General features: G+C 34.2%; 1 protein-coding gene and 1 non-coding gene across 3 annotated transcripts in view; one reads left to right on the top strand and one right to left on the bottom strand.

Moving 5' to 3' along the window:
• Positions 1–27140, bottom strand: part of DPYD (dihydropyrimidine dehydrogenase) — a 717845-nt gene that overhangs the window by 345323 nt on the left and 345382 nt on the right. For both annotated transcript variants that reach the window (XM_011380852.2, XM_023523771.1), the window contains one exon: positions 20668–20883. In XM_011380852.2, coding sequence (XP_011379154.1) covers positions 20668–20883 — 216 coding nt within the window. The remainder of the gene's footprint in view (positions 1–20667; positions 20884–27140) is intronic.
• LOC111731925 lies at positions 24095–24213 on the top strand. The gene has a single exon (XR_002777369.1). It is a non-coding gene; the product is annotated as a 5S ribosomal RNA (ribosomal RNA).

Raw genomic sequence — 27140 nt, 5'->3', positions numbered from 1 at the left:
ACTCTAAAGAAAATAAAAATTTCTGATTAAACATTTAGCATGGTAGAACAGAAATGAGAACCTCATTTTATATGGCTACATAGTATGCTAGTGACAGAATTGCAATTCTACCGCAATTTTTGTCTAGTTCTTATTAAAGCAGGCACTTCTAGAACTCCAAAGGATTACGGAAAAACAATTGTGAGGGAAGAGAAAGTTTCTAGGGAGAGTCATGTCTTAACTGACTCCTGCAGGTGAATTCGGTTGCTGATGAGCAAGGTGCTGGGGAGGGCTCTTCAGACGGGAACATGCTGCACGGAGAAGTGCTGGGGGTGGGGCTGCACGGCGTCTAGAGGGAGCGCGCCAGGCCACCTGAGGCAGGTTGGCTTGGGTAGTAAGCAGTCTAGGGATCCGTGTGCGCAAGCATGGTCGGTAGACTGGATAATCAAAAGAACGTGTGGAGTCTGAGAAGTTTTATATGGTTACAACGAGACACTCACATTTTAAAAATCGTAGGGCTTCTGTTATTAAACTTCCTTTGTGTGAAAAGGTGGGGATAAAATTAGGGTGAAAAAGAAGTTGGGTTGAGATGATAGAGGCCCTCTTGGACATGCTGAGGAATGTAGGTGTGGAGACTCATGTCCAAATATACTTTGGGGAGATAAATGTGGTCGAAAATAAGTATACTGATTTCTGTCAGGAGAGACCATGAAAATCAGACCTTTGTTCTAAGTGAGTACAAATACAAATGAGGCCCTGAATGATGAAAGTCAGTGTGGGGATGGAAGATATATGCGATTCCATACTGTTGTTGATTTTGTAGCTGATTCTATGGGAACGGCCTACGAGCAGTCTACGAATTCCTGTGTGCAAGCATTTGAGAAAGGAGAAGGAAAGAGGAGGGAGGGACAGAGAGAGAAAGAGAGAGATCAGTGGCCTGATATCAATAAACTGTAAAAGTGTTTCTCCCACCCTTCTCTGTGCTCCCTCTTCCCCTCGCTGAAAGTTAAAAGTCGAAAAGTAAATATGGACTTAAATAGATGAAGAGTTATCTTTTGGTACACTATTCACATGTGAGAACTCACAGTTTTAATAAATTTCCCTTTCTGAGCGGCATCAAAATTCTTTGTTCCATTGTTGATTTTATTATTATTGATTACATTATTATTGCATTAGCATTTGAATCTGTGAAGTACTGTAAGACAGTTTATTAACAATTTGTCATGACACCTCTGCTGGGTGGGAGGATGACACACATCATTATCATTATTATTAAGATTTACAGCTGGTACCATGAGAAATGATTTACAGATAAACATAGCAATATTCAAGTTATTTATATAAAATTAATTAATCATATTGATTTAACATCCTGCTCTGTTATTTAACTTTTCCCCTTCAGATGTTAGTTTTAGATTTAATTTTAGAATAATTAAATAGAGTTCAAATGTTAGAAATCTACATGAGTACCTCATCTGAAAAAATATTAACATTTTCAGCTCAAGTTTAATAATTGCAGTTCCTCTATTCAGATGACCTTTTCTTTCCCAATATATGATGTAATTACAGTTGGAGAATAAAAGTACCTATTGATAGTTTTCTTTTGATATTGAAAAGTCCTGCTTTACGCTGGAGCAGAGCACAGAGGCACGATTTCTCCTCTATTCCTCCGTCAGTGGAACAATCAGAAAAAGCTACCAAGTCAGAGAAACCAAAGTCATTCTTGCCTTCTCGCCCTCCATCCGTAGCCTCGTACGACCAATCACTATGATGAGAAAACAGCTATTCTGAGGTGCTGCCTAGGCATTTTACAGAATGACAACCCTGCTCACATTCAGAGTCTGGACATTTGGATGAGAACCCAATTAGGATTCCCACGGCACTTAGGTATATAACCACTGAGAGTTGAACCCTAAAAATTAGTGACCTGCGCCTTGACCACCTGATAAGTAATGGGTGCTGGCTGCCCCTCTCCCCAGCTCCAGGTCCCCGGGCATGGAGCCCTGACCCTCCCCTTGCTCACTGCGCCCCCTTCAATTTCTGGGGTTTGTAAGTAAAGCAACTTATGATTTTAACTCCTTCACATGGGTGTGTTAAAACAACACCTTCAATTAGAATGCCCCCGGGGTTTTCGCTTCTCCAAAGTAGGAGCTCAGATGCTGAGGGAGCGGCCTGCTGACCCTGTGTGGGTAGCCTGTGCCTCCTCAGTCAGCAGGTCATAATCTGCATATCCTTAATTTAAAACACCAGCTATGGCCTGCAACACAGTCACCAAGACTGCTACTTTAGTCGCCTTCCTATATTTTAAATAGGTTCGCCTTGCTCTAGCTACAATCTCGGGCCAATACCATTTCTCCCCTAATGTTTTGCACCTGTAAGCTCCAAGCAGCAAGGGCCTTGCCCTGGTCCTTGTCACTCTATCCTCAGTGGCCAAGCACAGTGCTTGGAAATAGAGTAGCTGGTTACACTTGACAGATGAATATATTGATCGTCGCCCAGTCTAGCACGGCTATTTTCTAAACACTTCCTATTCTACTAACAGAGAACCTTTCTAAAATGTATATATAATCTGGTCTTGTCTTTCTTTGCATAAAGTGCATTCATTATCCTTTAAAATAAAGTCTACACTCTTCTCAATGGTCAAACGAGGCCCTTTATTATCTGATTCCAGTCTAACTCTCTAATCTCAGGCCCTCATCCTTCTAGTGAAGCTAAACTCCCACTTCTACTCGGCTTTCTCGCTCAGATTGACTGCATATAATACTTAGCTGCAATGAGCTCCCTCTTCTTTGGACAGGCACTGCTCAGGAATCCTCTCAGATATCATCTTTTTTCCAATAATATCCCTTGCACCTGGCTTAGTCTGGCGTCTCCTTTGCATTTTCATAGCTCCTTGGTTTTACCTTTCTCATAGCAAGTTTCACAAAGTATGTGAATTGACTACTAGTGCATATCAGCACCAGATTTTAAGATCTCTGAGAGCAAGAACAGTGTCATAGCTCCACAATATACAATCCATAACAATGAGCAAAGAACTATAGAGATGATAAAATTATATAAGAAATAGTGTTACAAGTGCCAAGTACATAGTTTAAGTGTGCCCTATCACTAGCTAAATGAACTTGAACAAAGCTGTTGATTAATTTAAGACTAACTGTCCTCATATGTAAATAAGACTCTTAGAGCCAAGTTGTCTTTTTAACTCTAACTGTCTATGCTATTGGATCTAGAATGATCAAAATTACCAAGTAGGGGAGCAAAGAGCAGAGAAAAGCATCTAATTCAGACTTCTAGAGTAATATGTTTTTTATCCTTGCTATCTAGAGCATATGAAATGTTTCTAATTCACTATGTTATTTTCAAAATTTAGCTTGAAACATTTATTTCTTCGAACTACATAAATTACCAAACAGTAACAGACTACTCTTTGAATACGCAATCATCCTGTGACATTTTCTCCCAATGCCCAGAAACCCATCTAAACTGGCCATTCTTCTCCCAACCCCAACTCAATTTCCAGACTTGCTCTTAATGTCACGCCTCCGATGGGAATGAGTCAGCCTTTCCTGATGACCACACATTTTGGAACAAGAGGGAAGGACAAAAATGGCAGCTACTTTAACTACTAGTCATATCAACTAGTTGTAACGGTGATATGTTAAGAATATTAAAGTAATTATTAGGCTTTCATATTTTTACAATTCTAGTTATCAATTATACTAGGAGTCAATACTGCAATGAGGAACAACTTTACATTCATTTTGATGGCTGCAACAAAAAAGATGGACCACAATGGTGGTGACGATGTGAAGAAATTCCAGACGTCATACATTGCTGGTGGGAACGTAAAGTGGGTAAGCCACTTTGGAAACATAAAGTTATCATAAAGTTATCATACCACCTATCAATTCTACTCCTAGATATATTCACAAAATTATTGAATACATATATCCAAACTTATACATGAACATTTAAGAGAATACAACTTATAATGGGAAAAAGGTAAACCTCCCAAATATTCATGAACCGATGAATGAACAAAATATAATGTATAAACAAAAAACAATGATGTTTTGATACATGCTACGACATAGATGACCTCTTAAAACATTATGTTAATAAAGCAACCAGACACAAAAAGTCACATATTGTATGATTCCACTTATACAAAATATCCAAAAAAAGCATATCCACAAAGACAGAGTGCACATTAGGGGTCTTCAGGGGCTGGGGTGTGGAAAATGCGGGGCAATGGCCAGTAGGTATGAATTTCTTTTTGGGGTTTATGAAAATGTTCTGAAATTAATTAGATAGCAGTGATGGTTACACAATTCTGAGAATATACTAAAAACCATGGGAATGTGTATTTTAAAAGAGTGAATTTTACGATATTTAAATTATAAAATAAAACAAAATAATTCTACAATGAGGTTGATGGCTAAGTTTTCTATATTTTTTTTTTTACTCTTAATTTATTAAATTGAAAAAAATGAAACTTTCTGATGAATTAAAAAAGAAACTGACTACATATCATACACATACATATATATACACACATGTTTTATATATATAATGTGTATTTATACATATGTATTATACATACATATATTTACATATATGTATATTTAAAGGCCAAAGTAAAGTATTATTACAAAAGTTCTCAACAAATGACTACATGATCTCATGATTTTTGAATTTATTCTTGTGGTAGCTTTGTATTATTGGAAACCATCTAAATTTTGACTTAATTAAAAACATTGAAACTTTTATTTAAACCTAAACTAATTTTTTTCTTAAAGGTTGTGTTTGTAAAAAATTCTTCTTTACAACTTTATTTATAGTGATAGATCTACTTGCTTTCTTTTTCTTTTTATGCAAACTTTTATTACTTACAATAAACTTTTTATATTTTCTCTTGAGTAATCAAATGAAAAACTCAGTAGATCAAAAACGGTTGGAGTGGCAACATTGACCCTTCTGTGATTTTTCTCCCTCAGGAGATATATTTTTAAATAAGCAATTTCAATGTTTAGCATTGTATTCTTTTGGTAAATTTACTTTTCTTCTATTTTGCATAATTTCTTTATAAATCTTCCAAGACTTCATAACCTAAAACTACAAATAAAATAAAAATGATTTTTCTTTATTCTCAAAATAAAGATTATTTTTATTTCACTTTTTTTTTTTTTAATATCTCTGACTTTATATTTTAAAGTATTGCTTCAAAACAGTTTGGAAAACACCCTTTCTGTTAAAATAGTAAATATCTTCACTTACCATACATCTATCTCCAAGGTTAATGCTAATGCAAAGACATTTTAGATAATGCATCATGTGTATTTCTCTCTTGCTACTTAGAAACATAGTATATACACAAATTCAAATTCTCCATGGAAAACTGGGAACAAAAGCATACATGGATGCCTAGCCACATACAGACATTTTATTTGCTAAGAAAGCAGCCAAAAACAAACAAAAAAAATTAATACCATAATTTAATTAAGGCCTCTTTATCTTTTAAAAATCTAGCTTTGAAATGTTTAAAATTTTTCTCTTGCTTTATTAACACGAAAGTGTAAATTTGAGATTCATTGTATACCTGTGGCCTTTTGTTTCAACTGCAAACTAATGTTCTCTTCAAAATCTTATTTCAAAATCCTCAAAAAATGTTGGAATCTGGGTGGCAAATGGTAATTGAAGTGATTATTTGCATTCAGGTCTCTTATAAAAGGGTGCTGTGTGTGTGTGCCTAACTTCACTATAAAGGACCCATATTCTCCAATGGATTACTTTAGTTTACTAACAGGGTGAATTTGTATGTTTGTATTTCAACCACAGATAACTTTCTGAATAAAAAGTTAAACTTCCTCAGCTATAAAGAACAAAAACAAACTCCTAGATCTTTTATTTTTAAAGGCGCTCAAATCTTGCAGGCAAACAAAGTCACATTCATTCAGAAATGAAACACATTTAATTGGGGATTGAAATATTCTGTTCTTATTTATATATTACTAAATTAAAAGCAAAAGCCAGTTACATAGTACATTGTATAAATGACAAGACTAAAATTCTCTCATTACAAATAAACTTTTAAGCTTCTTTAAAGTATTATACAAACCATACTGTATTATGTCTAATATTTTATACTTAATGGTGACACTAAATTTAAAATTAAACACTAAACTCAAAGTTCTTATTTCAACTGTCTTCGAATCAGTCATATACTTTCATAAAAGAGGCATTTTTTTCCTTAGATGCATAGGATTATCTTTTTTTTTTTTTTTTTTTTTGCACATGAACAGCAAATAACATGTTAAAAGAAGGAACTGTAAGAACACAATGTGTAGACTAATAGAATGTGATATTATGCATCGGAACTGATACATGGCAAGCAAGCAGTATATTTCACATGTTGAAGCACATTTTAAACCGCCTTACTCAGGTAACTTAGGCTTCAGATGTATTTCTCAATTGCTCACTGCAGAATAGCTGCAGAACTGAAACAAAACCTTCAGTATAAAAATGACAATCCTTTTGTTTCCACTAAATCCTTATTCTGTCATCCACTGGCAGTGAGCTTTCCAGTCATGTTCTGTGCCAGTCCTTACCAGTTTGCCAATTACACAAGCTGCTTCCCAGACATCAGACACAAATTCCACAAGACTGCTGTGCAAGCGTACCCTAATTAACCATCAGCTTAATTAGACAATTTACTGTGTAATTAGCAGGCAATTAGTCAACACCTCTCAGATCTTATTGACTGCTGTGACAGCCTTTCCATCTCTCCACATTCCAATACACAAGAGCGGCCACGTTTCTAGCACTCATCAACCCAGTGCGACGTGGTTCTGGATGGGAAAGTGGGTAATATTATATAACAAAGGAAAAAATCAATATGTACCCTGTCCAATTATTGAATTGTTTATAAACTTGTCTTTTATTAATACTGGTAGTCCAATACTGAAGATACTTTAGGTATCTGCTCCAAAAATGGCTATGGAGCCAACTTCTATTATATTTCATGCTTTAATGTAAAACACTTTAAATTGCATGTACTATGAATTATGCTCCATGATTGGCTATGCCTATAGTGATTTGAGGAAATTTTTTGATCTGTGTGTAGGAGACCTACTCGATTAAATCCCATTAATGTTAATAGCAATTATAGACACACATCCCACACACACTGATGGGAGGCACACTGTGGTCTGAAAGCATTTTCTAATTTTCTCTCAGTGAAGTATAGAGGTTCAGAAACCAGGAATCACAACTTGGCATTTTAACACTTGCATTAAAACTTATTAACTTTACATGAAAAAAATGTTTTTAAAAACGTTTTTCTCTCAGCCCACATGCATGTCACATAATACCCACTGCTCTTTGTGGTATAGTTTCTGATCCTATGAAACATTTTCCATTTTCTGGGGATTTCATGATTGGTAACTAATGAGATCCCAACAGCCATGAGAGAAAATAACTTTGTTTTTTCTTTTCAGAAATATTTAAAAAGATGAATTTTATTGAATGAAATAAAAATCTTCTGTTAATAGGAGGGAAAAAAAAGAAAAAATGTGTGACCACTCCTTCACAATTTACCTGGTTAGCTGTCATCTACATTTTCTGATATCTGATAAACTATAGTAAATATAAAAATACTTATTATAACAGAATTATTCCTATATTATTTACATTTTGCTATTAGCAATGATTTTCTCTTTCTTCTTTTTGAATGAAAGGGCCCAAAAATTCCAGGTAAGGAGAACAGAAAGTCCATAGGTGAGAATGAAGTTAACCTGTTGGAAAGTCTAGAGAAAGCCATGTGGCCATAGCTTAACGAGTACAAAGTGAAGGAGAATGAGATGAGGTCTGAGAGGCAGGCAGGGGCTCTTACGTACAAGGATTTTGGATATCTTAAAGCCACAGGAATATTTTAAGCAAAGTAGGGACATGATATGACTTAATTTGTAAGAGGCTACTTAGGCTGTGTTGTGGAGGCTAGAATGTAGGACTGACAAGAGTGGAAGTGGAGACTCTTGTGGGAGGCTGGTATAGTATTCAGTGAGAAATAAATGGTGGGGGCTTGGATGTGAGTGGAGGTAATGAAGATGAGTCCTTAACAGAGAAACACAAAATCGTAGTGAATTTCTACTCTTTAATAAATGATTGCATAACTATTAATGCTTTAGTTCGGCATATAGGCTGTGGTAACAATACTTATAACTTTAACTGATATGGTGTTTTATATGTTACAAATCATTTTTTCATCTTTTATTTTCTTAATTTTCAGATAGTATCACTAGAATACCAAAAGAAAGGCAAAGCAGGTATTATAGTGTTATAAGTAAATACACTGAGGTTTAAAGAAGTTAAGTAATTTATTGACAGTCACATTACTTAGGAAAGAGATGACTCTCAATACTTTCTTCTAAACAGAGGGAGACAATTGTAAAATTTGAATAATAACTAGTACGATTTACTGTAAAAACTACAATATAAGATTTAGGGGAAAATATCCCCTCCAGCCTTCTGTATGCAACACTGTTTTTCTCTTTTCATACTTTAATACTATGTGAGTCTTTGGATAAATTTAATTTATCTTTGGTGCCATACCATTTCTCTTTATATTGCTCAAGAGAAGATTGCAAATACAGTGCTAATGTTTCTTTATTCAAGTAGCCTGGTGTCAACTTCAAAGAACTTCAAGGCCTCAGCCCTTGCAGAATCCAGCCCTGTACTAACTATATTGCAGCCATGCTTCTCACTGCTCAGTTGGTCAATGACTAAACAAGACAGAGATACTGATGCAGGCCCATTTCTGAAAGATGAGGCCTCCTTGGTGGCTTTGCTGAAGATTATTTAGATTGCAAGGCACTCTAGGGTGTTCCCACTCAAATTCCTTCTTCTCTCCTTCACCTGGGGCCAAACTTAAACTGTTGTCTTATGGGTCCCCAGCTTTCTCTACCTCCCCTCATATTTTCTCTCAGATATTTCACCTAATAAAATTATTGCATGTTTAATCCCATTTTGGCAACTGTTTCATGAAAGACCTGGATTAAACCAATCCCTTTGCCATGTTTGAAAATTAAATGCTATTGACAAAATCTAGAAAAAAATCTCGGTATGAGGGAAATTTTATAAAATTTAAGAATTTTTTAATACTGTGTTTTCATGTAATTAATGTTGGTAATTAAAATTATACATAGATTGCAGTAATGCAACAGAGTATCAAAATATAAGTTTTTGGGAAATAAATTACAAAAATAAATTTTCCCCTTGCAGAAATGTATGACAAAAATCTGCTTAGAAAACTCTTATACCCTTCATCCCCAATAAGGGTACAAAAAGTCAGGGATGCTAGAGATTATAAAATCATTTCTTTGGAGCATGTTGATGATGTATTATGAGTCTCACTGCCATTCCAAGCTCCAAGAAAGAGGTTATGTGTTGATATGTGTTCTGTGCATTTTTTTCTTTATGAAGGAGGGGAACATAGTATACAGTGTCTCAAGTGTACAGCCTAAGTTGTCTGCTGCTAAAAGATGAGCTAAAAGAGATGCAACTGTATCTTGACCATACGTCATTCCTAAAATTTGTCAGGGCAAAGGAAATGCAAGACTTTCCTGTGGACCAGTTAAGGGACTTACATAAAATAAAGCGGTGTGAGGTCACCCTAAGCTCTATTTGATAGAGCCCCTGGAAAGGCAAACAGGTCTCAGCAGAGAAAGCTTAAAGAATTCCAAGGGCTCCCAGGAGTTATGTGGGGAATGAGCTATAACCAAAGATTCAAAAGAACCATAAGGGAGTGTTCCCTAATGATGGGAGAAAATTTTGAAGACCCCATGAAAGCACTCCCAAAAAAGAGCCTAAAAATGTATTCTCCTAAAGAGTAATATTTAAGCTGTATAAAATTATTTATCCACAAAAGTAGAATTGTTCATCATGAAGTAGTAATATTTACCAATTTAATAATCACAATATTGCTCATCAATGTATTACATTTCAAAACACAATTGTCTTGCTGATTAAAATGAGAAATAATCAATTAACAGGTACTTTCTAATTCCTTCATTTGCGAGGCCTGAGGGGTCACAGGACCTGCCTTCCAGAGGCTTACATTAAGAAAAGGAAAAGGAACAAACACATAAAGAATCCATTCTATCTTATTCTAGTTGAGTAAAATTCTATTAAAGCTCAGAGAAAAAAGAGAAATAACCATTGTTCAACAAAGCCACAGAGGATATGAGTTATCACTGGCCTTTTAATATTTTAATAGGAGAAGATGTCTTCTTAAAAATGAGGAACAGTAGAATTAAGATATAGATGATGCAAACATAAACCTAGTGATTAGACTAGTTTAATCAGAAAAGAGATTAAGTGAGGGGAAAAGTGGAAGTTATTATTGAAATGATGAATAGGAGTTATATTATGATTACCAGTGACTTACAAATTGAACTATGTAATTCCTCTGCTTAAAACCTCTTCAGGTTCCCTGTTGTCTATATAATCACATTTAAATTCCTAGCCTAACAGGCTTTCCCGTAGTCTCTGCAGCTACTTAGGACTCAGCTGCTAAATCTTAAATATGCTTGGCATTCTTATGACCATAGCTGTCCATGTGCTATCCCTTCTGCCTAGAATAAAGACTCAGCTCAAATACAAATTTAAAAAAAAAAAAAAACTGAGGAAAGTACTGTTTATTAAGTAACAATTTTAGTCCAAGAATCTTGGCTGCCTTATGTAAACACTGTCATTCTGTGTCTTTTGGTGTACATACTTTCTGAACTTGAACTGGAGTTTAAGTTTTCTAAAGACCATCTCTCTCTCTCTCTCTCTATATATATATATATAGATATATATATCACATCCATCTAGTCATCTAGTCTAGTCGATATACCTAAAAGTGACACTACTTGATGACATTTTTAGGTAAAGTTTAACTTTAATTGAGAATGAATTTAGCAGAAAAGTAATGAGTTGTTCCAAACATATGAGATATTGTGGAAAATGTGCAAATGAATAAGCAGAACAGGATGAAAAAGGCAGTGGACTTAGCTGAAGTGAAAGAAGCAGATGGGGAAGTCAGTTAAGTAAAGGTACCTGGTGTGTGAAAAGGCAGTTTGGCTAAAGATTTCTCTAAAAAATCACTCACTTCCTTGAGCATTTAATGACATCTTACTTCAGAAATAGTGGTGATTGCATATGAAGTCCACTGCAAGTCCAAAGAAAAAGAAGCAAAAAGAGAATTGCGATGTTAAAACTGAATAAGTCTCATAACAAAATGTAAGTATGTCTTTATTAAAATTTGACAGTGGGGTAATCATTGGTTTTTTATTAAAGTTTTTAAGGAAAAATAAAGAGTATCTCTACATAGTAATGACTAGAAATCTTGTTAAAAAGGCAATAAAGAAACTGCAAAGGCAAGTAGGATATTATGGAATTCAAGGCATGTTAATTTCAACCAAAGACTGTAGCATCCAAATATACCCAGAATATGGATATTTTTAACTAGTTAAACTCTGAAAAAAAAAAAATGTGAGACAAGAGAAGGGTAAAATCAGTTTTTTTAAACAGCAGGGGTATATTTCAAGGAAATCTCTTTTAGCTATAACTACGAGAATTTTCCATTAACCTTGACACCAGTTGCTTACAACACAAAATAAAAAAAGAACTGAATAAAAGGTATTTTCCATTAAGAGTTAGGTTCTTCTACCAGCTAACCCAGATCAAATTGTGCACGTCAATTTATATTATTAAAAAGTCTATTTGACTCTCCCCTTGTCCACTCTACCAAAATGATTAACTAATTAACAAGTGTGAAATCACAGCCTGAAACAGAAAAGAGGTGAAGGCATAATTATATTGGAAAATTGATTGGTCTGCTTCACAGTCAACTAGCCCAAAATGTGAAAATTTTACCTATAAAAAAAAAAAAAAATTCACACACACACACACACACACACCCACACCCACGGAGCAATTTAAATAACTTTAATAATGTACCTGGTTAAAAATATTACTTTGGCTACAATTAAAAGATTTATACTTAAATTAATGCAATATTGTATGTTAGCTATATTTTAATAAAAATCTTTAAAAATGTATACATTAGCAGTATGTGCATTAACTTGTGTTTGGAAACATTATAATCTATATTTTCTATTGAAGATACTAAGTCTAATACACATGGTATGGTTAAAAATGGTAATTAGTTCAGAACTCCTGGGAGAGATGGGGTATATTTTCTGTTAGATGCTAACTTGCAAGACTTAGCTTCAATACTCCAAGTGTATACACAAATGAACATGTAAGCACATACACAATTCTTTTGTTGTTGAAGAGATCAGGACTGCTTCACAGAAGAGATTGCTAAATAGTCTTGAAGTGAACATTTGGATGAAATCTCTCATAGGACTACAACATGTAAATCGTAGCCTTTTAATAATCCCATTCTTTATAATTTGAGGATGAGTCAACTTCATGAATTTCAATACAATAAATCTAAATAACAAAGCACCTAACCAGGTGAAAATCAAACTATTACTACACAAAAATCATTTATAGTTTTTGCATTTTAAAATCTCCCAGATGAGAAGTTTATATTGAATATGTTTAAATAATTATAACTCCTTAGTTTCATGCATAGATATACATCAAGAGACAATATTACTCAATAAATATAAATTAATTACTTGTCAAATTTGAAACTAGAACTAGAGCAGCAAAAAGAATGCACTGGACTGTTCATTTATTGTTTCATAGACTTTCATGATCAAGTAATGTAGAAACTCAATAATAGTAAAATAAATGTCTTTAAAAAATCCAAATCTTTATTTCTAATAAGGCCTTCTAAAACAAGTTACAAAAGCAAATTGCGATTTTCTGTACTGTAATCCAAACAGACTTAACCATGCTCTAAAATATTATGTAACATATTTGTGAAATTTTTCTTAACAACTCTAAATATTATTTTTAGCATTTGTAGTCCTGACAATGTTATTCCTGAATTCTTGTCTGGTTGATAGGTGCTAGCAATTTGTGCAAATGTAGACAACTTCCTCTCAATTAATATAATGTGGATTGAAACAAGTTTTTTTGAAATCCACAAGGGAGAACGAACAATCTACGTGGTAAAAAGTCTGCAAATCTTATTATGGGAAAAACAGGACTATTTAGAAAGGAAAAAGAAAAGGCTCGCAGATAGGACATGAGAGCTGTCTCCCAGTAACTGAAGAGCTGTCATGTGGAATTGTGGTTCAAATTAGAATCCTATAATTATTCATTCACCTAACAAGCATGTATTGCGCCCTTCCTATCTGCCAGAAATTGTTCTTGGCCCTGGGCAAACAACAGTGAGCAAGAATGACAACATCTCTCTTCTTACGAAGTTTACTTCAAATGGCTAAAACAGAAAATAAGCAAGTAAACAAATAAGTGGTCAAGAGCATGGTACTTTCATATGGGGAAAGTGCGGTAAAGAAAAAATACAACCAGGGACATGTGGCACAGAGAGACTGAGTTTCAAATGGTGTCAGCAGACATCTCCTAAGAGGTAATTTTTGATGTGAGAACTGAAAGAGAAGCACGAGCAGTTGTTTAAAGACCCGAGGGTGGAGCATTCCAGGGAGAGCCAACACTAGCCAAATGGCCCTAAGAGAGGGAGGAGCTGCCTGCCATGTTGGAGAACTAGAAAGATGGCCAGTATGCCTGGGAAAAAATGGTATAAAAGGAGCTTTTGATGACAATGGATTCCCAGAAAGCTTTTTATAAAAATTCTGTCATTATTGTCTCTCATTCATTCTCTCCCAGTCTTCCTCAAACTCCCTCTCTCTCTCTCTCTCCCTCCCAGTCTCTCTCTCTCTCTCTCTCTCTGTCTGTCTCTCTGTCTCTCTCTCTCTCTCTCTTCTCCCTCTCGATCTCTCTCTCAATGAAATTGTACATACAACCAAAACAAATAAAACCATAGGTGCTGCTCTGCGAAGCAGGGGGTAGAAGGCCATCAGTGCATCTGCTCAGCGGAACTCCAGGTCTCTGGCAAACGCTGATGGAGTCAAACTGCCTTCATTTTAGACATAAAGTAATGAGGTCCAGCGAGGATAAATTAGGAAACAGCATGATATAGAGAAAAGAGCCTGTATCAAATAGACTTTGTTTCAAATTCTGGTGTGGTGGATTTAAGCCTTTGGATGAGAGGAGTCATTTGCATGCTCCAGGATCTTGGTCTGGCCTTGTGACTTGCACTAATCAACAGAACACGGTGGAAATTACATTGTACAATTCTTAGCCTCAGCCTCACAATTTCTCCTCTTGCCTGTTTTAAACACTGCCACCTTGTGAACAAAACCGGTGTAGTCTCTTTGAAGATGAGACCACATGGAGATCATGCCAGCCAAATCTCCAAGAGTCTGTCAACTGACTGCAAATGAATGGATGAGAACAACTAACACCACATGGAGAAAGCAAGCCTACCCAGCTGAGCCCTGACCAGACTGCCAAACTACAGAATCAAGAGCAGATTACTTGTTGTTTTAAGCCACTAATTGTGGGATGGTTTGATATGCAGCAATAGATAAATGATACAGAAATGTTTGCTAGAATAACAAAATCTAAAACATGTGGCTTTGGCTTTCAGATTGAGAGGCAGGCACAGGCCTCTCTTGAAAAATCAAGAATAGGCTGTAGTAAAGCCTGGAAGAATGGTGAACAAACTGTTAGTGGAGGCTTCAAATGCAGTGTGAAAATTGTTATTGGAGACTGGGAAAAGAATGGCCTGTATTATGTAGTGACAGAACAATTGGCGAGGATGTCGCTGGTGATAACTTAGAAGATAGAAATGTACATAATGCATTTGTGGATCTGGCTAAAGAAATATCTAGACAGAATGCTGAAAGTGTCAGTTGAGTGTTTCTACCCAAGTATAATAAGGTATTATGAGAGAGAAAAGAGCTAAATAAGGATATATTCAATTCGTTAAGCAAACTTAGAGCAAAGCAAAAGGGCCCAGGACTAGCTGGGCTGGAAAATAAACCAACTTTTATATTTGGTATCTCCTAAAAGGAATATGATTTTCAGAGTAAGAAATGACCTCGGAGTAAAGATCACATCAAGAGTGTTGCTATGTGATACTTTGTTAAGACTTTAGAAAAATTTAAATTGAGTTTTAGTAGATTCTCTTAAGTAGACAATATTGATTCTAGGAATCTTGAGGACATTGTGCCATAGCAGCAAGACATATTCAACATGGAGAGAAGTCAGTGTCACAAAAAAAAAAAAAAAAAAAAAAATGAAGTTGTAAACTTCATTAATGAGTCAGAAGGAACAATATCAACAAACAGATATCCAAAAGAAACAAGGGTGAAGAACCTTCCAAGTATTGTGAGTAAGTCACAGCCTCAGAGAGAAGGTTGAGCAGTGTCACAAAAAAAAAAAAAAAAAATGGATGTGGCTTTGAGACATGGAGTCAGTCCTTATATAAATTCAAAAAGTTTTTAAGAGAGTTTTATGATGACATCACTATGAGCTAGGACTAAAAGGGACAATTCAAAATAAAGAGAAAAATAGGGGTTCTTAATTTTGTGGACAGAAACAGGCTGAAAAAGCTACTCAACTGCCATCATGGGCTATTGCTGGCCATTTCTAAACAAAACAATACATACGTCCAACTGAATTTTAAAATTGCTATGGACAAGTAATTGCTATGTTTCTTCCATTTCTCCTATTTCTCAATGAGAGTTATCTTCTGTATCAAAAAAATGACCATACCATTTTTTTTGTTGGGTGTATATGAAATAGACAATTTGTCTTCCCATTTCACAGAATTCTGGATAAAGAGAAGCGGAACCCAAGTAGCCTTATATGACTTGGGACTTAATATAAATCACAAGATCATAGATGCTGAGCCTAATGCCAGATTGAACGACACCAAAAATGCCTTGGAAAGGGGTAGATAAGAAAAAATTGTTCACTTTGCATGTGTAAGGGATGCGAATTACTGTGACGAGAGGGCAAGTTAGTACTTTGCACAGATAGCTACAATAATCCTTCCAAGCTGTATGCATGCCCCTTTGTCATATGATTTGGCTATTCTTCCCATCAATAGGTAAAATAGGTAAAAATAGGTAAAAGGTATTTACCTATTTATTGCATATAGCATGTATATTGTACCTTGTAACTTGCTTTCGCCAAGAGAGTTGGGTGGAAGTGTCAGTGTGTGACTTTTGAGTCTTTATCTCAACAGGTCATGCAGTTTTCTCTTTTGCCCTCTTGGGCACTGCCATCTTGTGAACAAACCCTAGCTACCTCCTTTGATGATGAGATGCCATGATAGTGATTCAGAAGCAGCTTTGGATGAAAAACAGAGTCAACCAAGTCAAATTTCTTTTCCCTAGTTGGCACAGCCGCTCCATACTTGTTAGCCTCTCTCAAAGGTATTTATTTACTTGAAGAAGAAAAACAAAAAGAACATTGTATTTTAAACTCAACAATTTGTTTATGTTAATACGTTAGACTAATTTATGCCATGCTGTCTCATAGGGCAGAACTATAAAACATGGATGGAATTTATGAGAAGACCGATTTGGGATCAATAAAAGAATTGTATTTATAAAAGATCTTTCTGTTGCTATAAGAGGCTGCACTGCCTTTAAAGATATAGCATATTCACTGTCATTAAAAGCATTCAAGAACAGTTTACATTTCTTCTGTAAGGGCTATTGACATAGGACCTGAGATAGTTTGGGCAGATAATTTTTACGACCCTTTCTAAAATTGCGCAACACTTATTCTGTTTTCTCAAAAATTCACTGCATTTTAAGGGCTCACTCAACAACCTAAGTCTTAATAATATACAATCCATGTATTTAGAAATTCCACTGACATTTTCATTTTTAGACATGTATAGATGAATTATAGAAAGTAACAGGATATGAAAATTTTAAATTGGCCTTTTCTCGTTTGATTAAGATCAATACTTGGAACAGTCAATGTTTTATGTGTTAACTATCTGATCATGGCTAAAAAAAAAAAAAACAACTCAATATGCTGTTGCCAAAAAAATCTATTTATTCATCTATTTGTTTATCCAACAAATATTTATGAAGCATTTATCAAACTCTTCCTATACACTAAGCATTGTGCTATGTGGCATAAGGCTATGTTTTGTAGAAACAGCTACAATCAACACTTTGATTCCAAAGAAACAATAAAGAAACTTAAATATTCCTCAGTGTATAGTTTTCAGTATTTGAGAGAGACTCATTATATGTGCACCTATTTATCTAATTATTTGATACTTATTAAAACAAAATATATGCATTCAAGACACTTTCTTACTAAAAATCAATCACAACTTTACTCAAATATCTACAGATAGCTTACAAATGAAATGAATTTTTGCTTAGGTTTAAATTTGATTTAGGATAGTAATAAACACTTCTGAGTTTATCTGTGTAATGATAAAGATATATGCAACTTGCAGTTAGATATTATATATTTGCAGTGTATAATATATAGCTACTTGAGAGAAAAAATATTATAATACAATTAACAAAAACAAAATGCTTTTATCTATTTCCTATCAGTATAATGTGAACACAGGTCAGGAGGTTATTTTATGTGAAATCTAAACAATTTCTAATATTCCCACTTAAACCAAGCATTTGTCATGATAGTTTAGCTTTAATTGAGCTTGACAGATTGATTTCTTTCCCACCTTTTAAAATTTAAATTTGAACTCAATATATATTTATATAGAAAAATAATTTCTAATTATATTTAACACTTTTATGATGACATTTTAAATGTCATCATTATAAAACATAACAGAATCTCGAGAAAAGCAATGTTGGTATTTTGAGACATTCTAGAAAAGACTGATTTGGGAAGAAAGAAGATAGTTAATAAAAGCCATCTTTGATGTTATTTAACACAAAAGCAAACACGGATCTTTTTATATTTGACATTAAAAATCTGATCATTTGCGTCCCTAAGAAAGCACATAGAGCTTTTATACAGACTGCACAGTAAAGAATAATAATATTTCTGTTTACTGAGATATCAACTGGCATTTCACTGTAAGTCAATGGTCTATCGTTGCTACAGCATATTAGACCTCAATCTGGCATCTACAAATGTCAAGAGTATAAAAATATATATATAGGATGAAAATCAAAAGCATGTTCCGAACTCCCAAAAATATAAAAAAAGAGAAACAAAGTTCACCTAAACATATTTGCTGTAGAAATCAGTGCAATATTCAGCTGTCAATCTAGAAAAACAACAAGGGAGTCACACTGTCAGTAGGACAGGATAATAAAATTTCCAGCAGATGTTCAGCCAGGGCTCTAATTTTTACCAAACTCCCTTGGTAAGCACTTAATTTCTTTATCATATGCAGGCACAGTAAATTGCACTTCATCAAAACTGTATTGTGAAATATTAATATTTCGTATGATAACAAAACTCCATAGAATAACCTCTGTCATATTAAGAGCATCCAAATTTCAAATGTCAAGATTCAGAATTTTAATACATTTTAAGTAGATCCTTGAATTGGGATAATAAATTATAATAAGCCTAATCTAAATTGGTATGCTATAATGTTACACAAAAGTATAATATATATAATATTTTAATAGATGTCTTTAATAAAAGGCTTTGGGAAAAGCACATATTTATACTACTGAGTTGTATACTGCAACATTTCATCAATGAGAAAGCACAGAAGCTCATAAGATGTTGTATATTCACAGCAGGTTTAATTACTAATTAGGGACAGTATAAGAAACCAAAAAAAAAAAAAAGGTAGATCTATATGAAGCTAATGGGCTACTTTACAAAATCATGTATGGGAAAAAATCATTTTTGAAAATGGCATTATATAAATCCAAGGCAGCATCATTTTTTTATGCCACTACAATCTGCACAAATAATTTAAAGTAGTCTTTGCACAAATATTTTGTTTTATCTACCATGAAAGTAAGTAAAATAGAGTTTTCTAAAACCCTCATCATTATGTTTTATGTGCCAAATTTAATTTGCATTTGTTCATAACTCTCCTGAACCAGCATCACAGAGTTCTGAATTGTCAGACTAAATTCATATTGGAGGTTCGAAAGGAAGTTATCTTCCCTATTTATTTCTGCTAGTGGTCTTAATAAAGGGAACTGCTCCCAGGTTACTGAAAGAGACAGCGTCACAAATCAATGCATGTCACCAACAGAGTAAAGACAGGTGTCTCTGATTAATCAGAATTCAATTTTTGCAAGCAAAAAACTCCCCCAGCACATTCAAAGCAAACATTTTTTTTTTTTGCTATAATTCTTCAGCAGTACCTAATTAGCCATCTATTTCTGTTTACATATAAAACTTTTTAAATAGTATAACTACTGTGTCATTAAATTCTATCAGAGTCGGTTTTTCACAACGAATTAGACTTTTGGTTACGACTTTCCAGTAATTCTTAAAGGATGAATTGCAACAAAGGTGAACATATTATCAATATTCTACAAGGCTGTAAACAATCGATTAATGATATTCTACAGCTGAATTCATTATGTTCTGTAGCTTTTACACTTTGTTTAACCGAAGTATTTCTAAATATTCAGCCAATTTATTTTAAAAAGAGCATTGTTTTAGCTATTTAAACATAAATATATTTAAGAAGTATTTTTTCATGCACTGTTTTTTTCTAACTTTTGAGGAGTCTCTAGATTTTCTTGACCACACTTGCACATAGCATCTTGTAAAGCTGTCAGACTAAGACAGCCATGATGTTTTATCTATAATAATGCTAGCTATTGATCCTAGTAAGAGGAAAAAAGGAGAGAATGTGCTTAATGGGGCATATTTGTTCTCTATTATTCTCTTTGCCTAAGGATAAGGCTAATTTAAATAACGATACTCTTTTCTTAGTCACTAGCTTCACACATTCTTATACATTAATTATTACTAACTACCAGTTAGTGCTAAATACATAAATAGGTTTAGCATTTAAAATTATATCAATAGAGTCTAATTAATGTTAAATTTTGCTGTTCTCTTCTAATTTAAGACCATGTAAGTCTGTGACCTCTTATTGCATAAATCATCTTACTTTGAAAACATACATTCATATATTTTGTGTACTTTAAAGAAGCAACCTCAACTTCAATATATAGTTTGTTTTCTATTAAATATGTCCATAATGACAAATTAAAGTCAAGTATTGTATTTTGGGCAAAGTTTCTGTATTTAAATATTCCAGAAAAATCTTATTTATTACCAGCACCAAGGAGTTACACTGAGAAATTCCTTTGACATGAATTAGAACCCAGGATTATGTGCAAACTAAATCCATCGTCTCTCAACTTTCAGTGGAGGCATATGCACCTCCTCTTTCACACACATCCAGAAATCACAAACCGATATACAGAAATAAGAACTCATGAGTTTGTGATTATTAAATGAAACAGTCGCCTTTGTAGCATTTATATTTTTGATGCTTCATAAACAAAACAAAATGAGAAATATATGCTCCCCACTTTCCATGGGACAGAACGAATAAAAGAGAAGACTGACATGTAATAATAGGTCTTGTCTGGCAGTTTAATAACTGTTACTGCTTGGCCACAAAAATATTTCTATTATAATATTTATGTCCTAATTTGAAAATATGATAGACACATAAACATGAGTTCAAAATTATTTTCTTACCTTATCAAGAGAGAAAGTTTTGGTTAGGGCAAAACCCCATCCAGCTTCAAAAGCTCTCCGAATCATTGAGGCGCTAGTAGATGGAGTTGCACTAGCAAGACCAAAAGGATTTATGAACTTCAATCTAGCCATTTCCACACTAATGTCCACCAGATCAACAGGAGTATAAAAGAGGGGTAGTTCGGGCTTGGCAGGAACTGAAGTCCCATATTGTGACTGCAAAAAACAAATAGCCAATGATTGTTCTTGTATCATATCTGATTTTTCTATACAATCTTTTACAAAAATCACTTCAACCCAGCATTTGAATTAATATAGGTTACATCGATCCGTTTACAATAATGAAAATTGGCAGTTATATAATACCATCCTTTTTCTATTTTAAAAGGCAGTATGTCGAGAATTAACACAAATAAAATCAATTAAATAAACAAACAAAAACACTGTTTAAAACATACTGAGATTTAAAGATGGAAAGGGATAACTTCAGAATTTATCTCTCTGGACCCATTAACCCAGTCTTTCTGTACTTAATTTGTGGAACTGCCTTTAGTACTCAGAGATATGGGCAATAGCAGTTAGGAGGCCTACATTCAATTTCCAGTAATCCCACTACTGTTTATGAGATTTTAGGAAAGCCACCTAACACGTCTGTGTCTTCTCTCCTCCACCGTTTTCAGTACAGCAGCAGGCATGCAGGTCTCCTAATTTCCTACCACATACGGATATTGGAAAATGCAGGGGCGCCTTAAGCCCTAGACATCCGATTTGGAAAGTGGATGATGTACTACTCATGTGCGTGACAGGAGTTTTTTTGTTCAGAAACCAAACACGTACCGAATAGTTAATGCTGAAATCTTCAATTGGCTCTCAAAACTGTAAAATTGCTGTTGTTAAATGAACATAATAATGCACCCTGCATTATTGGAAAGCTTTAATGAAAATACTTATGCAAAGTGCATCACACATTGAAGCATAGTAGGTGCTTGCTAAATGTTATCCTCCTTTCTGACTGTCAGATTATTAAAGATCTCATCAGGCCTTTTGTTTTTAAAGTCTCAGTCTCTCTCTCTCAGTCTCTCTCTCTCTCTCCCTCTCCCTCTCTCCCCCTCCCTCCCTCCCTCCCTTCCTCTCACTCTCTCTCTCTCTCTCTCACCACTTTCTCTCCCTCCCACCATTTCTCTGTTTCTCTCTGAAAGACAAATACTGGCAAATATAAAAAGAATGAATTTTGTCAGCCAAAGTGGTTACTGAATGGACAGGGCTAGTTACCTCTAAAGTAAGAACGCCTTTCCCTTATGAATCATCACTCAAAAGACAAGTTATTTGAGCAGAACTTTAATTTTATAGGAATGTGTCTTGTGTAGATAAAAATTGCCATGACTTGCATAGAAATTATTTCTGGACCTCTACTATTTATAATGTAAAGTAAATTTCACTTAATATGTAAAAAGGCATCAGACTTGTCAACTGAAAGACTAATGTGTCTCAGGTACCTGCAAAGAGGTGCCTGATGGCATTTAGGCTTCAGCTACGGCAGTCATCTTCAGCAAGAAATATTCTGGGTTTCAAGGCACATTTCTGAATATTGGTCAATCCTGCTGTGAACATAATTTCTCCTGTCCTCACACAGGATGGCAATACTATGAAAAAGATTATTAACAAAGATGAAAGCTATAATTTATAAAATAGAAAAGTGGGGGATAATTTGAGGCGTTAATCGTATGTATGATGTGTGTCTGTATCCATGTAAGTATGTACAGTGGTGGATTAAAAAAGACCACCTTTGATGAGACTTTCTTAGTCTGCATAATCATAATTTAAACTGAACCAAATAAGTTTAGATTAGACTAAGGAAGACTCCCCTGACACCATGGATTGATTAACAATGGGAAAAATTTAGAAGCACCTTCTGTACCTGAGGAATCTTAGGAATTCACTCCAGGCAATCTTGTGTCTGATGCTGATAGCAGAAATATATATGGCCCACATTCTTCATTGGGCGAGGTAAATGACACTACACATTTTCTTCTCTTTTTATGGCTTCGTATTAAAATATATAATCCCTTCAATGTTACAGATGAATTTTGATTTGTTAATAACTATTGGCAGATATGGCATTAGGCACCAGCCCAAGGATACAGATACATATGTGCAGCTCAACTGTCATTTCCTAATTTATGTAATTTTTTAAATAAATAAAGCATTACTCTGAAATTCTTAAGCAGGTTGCTGCCTTAAAACTTAAAAAGGAAATGATCTGGACAAACTACAAGGTTTTCCTAAAGCTTCAAGACAAAAGCAAAAAGAAAACAAACCAAAAGAAACAACAAATAGCAAAAAATAAACATACACACACCTCTTTCAAGTAAGAAGTATCACTTCTTATAAAATAGAATTTTATTGACAAAAATACTACTTATTTGTATACTTGTAAGATATAACCTAAAATATTTACTTGTAATAGGCAATCTTTTTTCATACTGTGCAAATGGGGATTTTTGTCTTTGTTTTGTCTTTTTGACTTTTTGCCAGAGTGTGGTACTACAGCAACCCAGACTGTACAGCCTCACAACATACTTAGGCCGTAATGTATGCTGCCTTTTCTGAAGTTTAAAAGACAGTCCCCCTTGCACCCTTGCTCAGGAAACTTAAGGATCTCAAATTTCAGTTCTCATCACAAAGGTAATACTTCTCAAATCACAATCACAATCTCCGAACTCAGATTTCCAAGAGATGTCAGGACCTTGGGATGTGGATGCTTTGTTGTTAATTTAAACTACCTTTCTAAAGAATATGCTACCCAGATGTTGAATTTCAGACAGTATCATTTTGCAGTCATCAACAGTGATAGTAAATAACAGATTTAAGAAACAACCTAGGTGCTGAACAATGAAGATTAGTTCTCCAATGATACTAATGTACAAGAATGTGCTATATTGGCATCAGAAACAATACAGAAAAAATGGATATCTGACATGAAAGTGTGTTTATCCTGTGCTAAGTGAAAAAATATTGGGTTAACATTATATGTAAGTCCAAAAGTTTTTAGTTTAAAAAATTTATATGTATGTAGCTACACATCTCTCTGTTTATCCAAGATAAAGGGAAAATATCAATACGTTAACCAGAATTATCTAAATTGGGATTGGGATGGCCTTTAATTTTTAAATTTTTGCCTATTTTATTTCTCATATTTTTAATAATAATTATAAACTAATTTATATGACACAAATAGACCTAAAGGTTTACTAAAGCAATGATAAGTCCATCAAGTAAAGATCAAAGTAAATAGATTACTCTTTAGTTTCCTTCATTGACTGTGTCGAGTCAATCTTTTAGCTATATTTATTATTATTCATAAAAATTAAAAATATTTACAATTAGAGCAATCAAGGAAATAATCAACCTTAAAAGCTTTATTTTAGTCTATGGCCATGCCACCCTGAACACACCTAATCCCATCTGATCTTGGCTGCTAAGCAGGGTCGGGCCTGGTTAGTACTTGGATGGGAGACCACTTAGGAAGACTGGGTGCTGTAGGCGTAAAATATAAACAAATAAATAAAAAAGAAAAAAAGCTTTCTTTTATAAAGAGAAAACTAAGGGCAAAGGAAGTTAAGTGAGTACATATTCAGTAAGTTATTCAGTAAGTGACAAAGGCCAGAATAAGCATATTTTTTCCCTCTTACTGGCGAATGTTTTTTCTGTTTCCTTAAGCCATTCTTCAGAAATAAAATGTTTCGGTCATCCCTCTTCAAAAATACTCTGTGCCTCCTCCTTCTGCACCCTCTCACATTCCATACTTCCCTACCTACCGAAAAATGACCTACTATGAAGCCCTCTCTGGCCATTTTAGATAATTTCATCTGGATTACTCCTAGGGCATAAAAAATACCATCCTTTTAATTTATTAATTACACTAAAAATGTTTGGTTATATGTTTAATCACTAACATGCTAAAACTTATTCATATATTCAAGAAACCAAATAGAAATTTCTTTGCATGGCATACACTAATTGCTTCCATAACATAGTGCCAATGTCCTTCACTGGACACAATTCTTAACATTCATATAGAATTATTTTCATTTATTTATTTATTCAGCAGGTATTTATAGAGAACTTGAGGATATAGAGATGAACAAAACAGAAAAGGTCCCTGGAGCTCATGTGCAAAAAATGTAAATAAATCTACCTACCAACCAAACAAAATTAAAACTAGATATTGTTCAACATGCTGCCACATGTCTCCATGCTTTACTGTATGTGTTTCCACTGGCCTAATATATACTTCACGACTTTCTTTCTCCATTGACTTCTAATCATCCTTCTAAACTCAACTCATTCATGTAAGTATATGCTTTCTGGGACATTTCCTTAACACACTCTATATACTTGCCTAATAGAGCTGCCTCTTTTCTTACTATTTTACAATTTAAAATATTACATTGGACAATAAAGTAATGAATCGATTTCTCTAGGCAAAATAAAATAGTTTATTATCAACATGTGGTACTTCAAAACTGGTTTCCACACATTCTCATCAAATCTACAATGTTCAATATAAAATTTAAAAAGACTATGATCATCTCATAAACTACCTTCTAATAAGGCAGAATCTGAAATAAAATACTATTGAGTCACTAAAAAAAGACGTGTGTGTGCGTGTGTGTGTGTGTGTGTGTGCGTGTGTGTGTGTGTGTGTGTATACAACACACAGAGACATACACATACACATATATAATGCCTCTACCCCAGTAGTCATACTGGGCTATATATGTTGATTTTTCTCTTCAATTAGAACATAGGCTCCTTGAGGGCAGTTATCATAGCCTATCTAAATTATTATCTCCATTAGAATTAGAAATACATGTAATTTATATGATATAACATGATATTTACATTACTTGCTATTAAAAGCAACTCTTCCATTTAGACAAAGATAAATAAAACCACTTTTCTACATGATGACTCTCAAATATGTCTAAAAGAATTATCACATGCTTTCTAAATCTCCTTTTTTCCCCAGGTTAAGCATTTATATCTTTATACTTACTTTTAAAACTCAATGCTTTTCAACATTCTCATTGTCCTTGGTTGGATATCTCATTTGCCTTTTATGCTTTAAAACTGAGGAAACTGCTAACGTAGTTGAAAGGGATAAAACTTGAATCTTTACAATTTCCTCATTTCCCTTCCCTTTCTAAGGCAGGAATTGTCTTATAATCTTGACATCATCACAATCTCTTTGGTTGTTCAAAATACATTTAATAGAAATACCAAATGAAAACCACTGGCTCAAAAAAGGCTGAAGTAACAAAGAATGAAGATGGCGGGGCAGTTAAAATAGAGTTTAAGGAAAAGCTAGATGTCTAGCAGATTTTTAGTGTGTAACGATGAAAAGTAACATTTCTTTTACAGAAGCCACTGTCAGACATATGAGACAGTGAAAATGAGAGGGATGTCTAAAAATGACTTTTAAGTTTGCTTTTTCCCCTTCAGAATTTTTTAGTGGAGACTGAGTAAAGATTTTAGTCATTTACAGTTCAATTAAAAAAAGTTAACTCTATGATGTGCATAGATCATGAGAGGGCCCAAATTTATTTGGATTATACTTAAATTTTCTCATTTCATTTGCATCTACTAAATCCTTAAAGGCTCTTTCTTCACTATGCAGAATACAAATCTCCTTCGCATTATATAATCCTCCCAGTTGTAACCTGGGGCTTCCTCCTCCCACACTTTCTGATCTCATCCACTATCACTCACTCACAACATCTTGTGTCAGTTTATTAAACCACTTACAAGTTCTCAGAAAAATATACATATCATTAATGCATCTATGTATTTTGACTTTTTCCTAAAATGTTCTTCCCTGCTTGGCTTTACTGCTTTGCACATTCCAATCAATCCTTCCAGAGTCGATCCTGTTGTCGGTTCCACCAGGAGACTTCCCTGGCTATCCACAAAGTTGTTCCCTTATCGCACCCAGTACTGTTTCCTTATATGTATGTGTCTCCTACCCAACTGAATTTCAGAACCTAGCATAAGACTTGGCAGAAAGATGCTCAAAATATTTGTTGAATGCATCAGACTAGTGACCTTGGGTACTTAGTCTCTTTTTATACCAGTTCCCAGTAAGATGATAATCAATTTAGATGATATAATCACCAGTTGTATTCTAGATATATAAAAGTCCATTATATTCTAAAATTCTAATGTAGAGTAACATTCAACTTTTACCTCTGAAAGACTGTTGAATTTAGCAAAGGCTCTCAAAAGAGCCATCTAGTGGGAATGATAAATAACTGCTCCGGGCAATTAAGTTACTATGTAAATATATGCATGCTATAATTCAGTCATATAAAGTGACATAAAAATTCATTAACATCACAATTTTGCCAAGATCCATCTTAAACATTTTCCTGACTACCATGATTTTTAACTTCCAGTGTAGAATGGGCTCCTTT

This window comes from Pteropus vampyrus, unplaced genomic scaffold (genome assembly GCF_000151845.1).
Source record: "Pteropus vampyrus isolate Shadow unplaced genomic scaffold, Pvam_2.0 Scaffold410, whole genome shotgun sequence".
In the NCBI taxonomy this organism is placed as follows: Eukaryota; Metazoa; Chordata; class Mammalia; order Chiroptera; family Pteropodidae; genus Pteropus; species Pteropus vampyrus.
The sequence above is the reverse complement of the archived record's forward strand: the minus strand, read 5'-3'. Positions and strand labels throughout refer to the sequence as shown.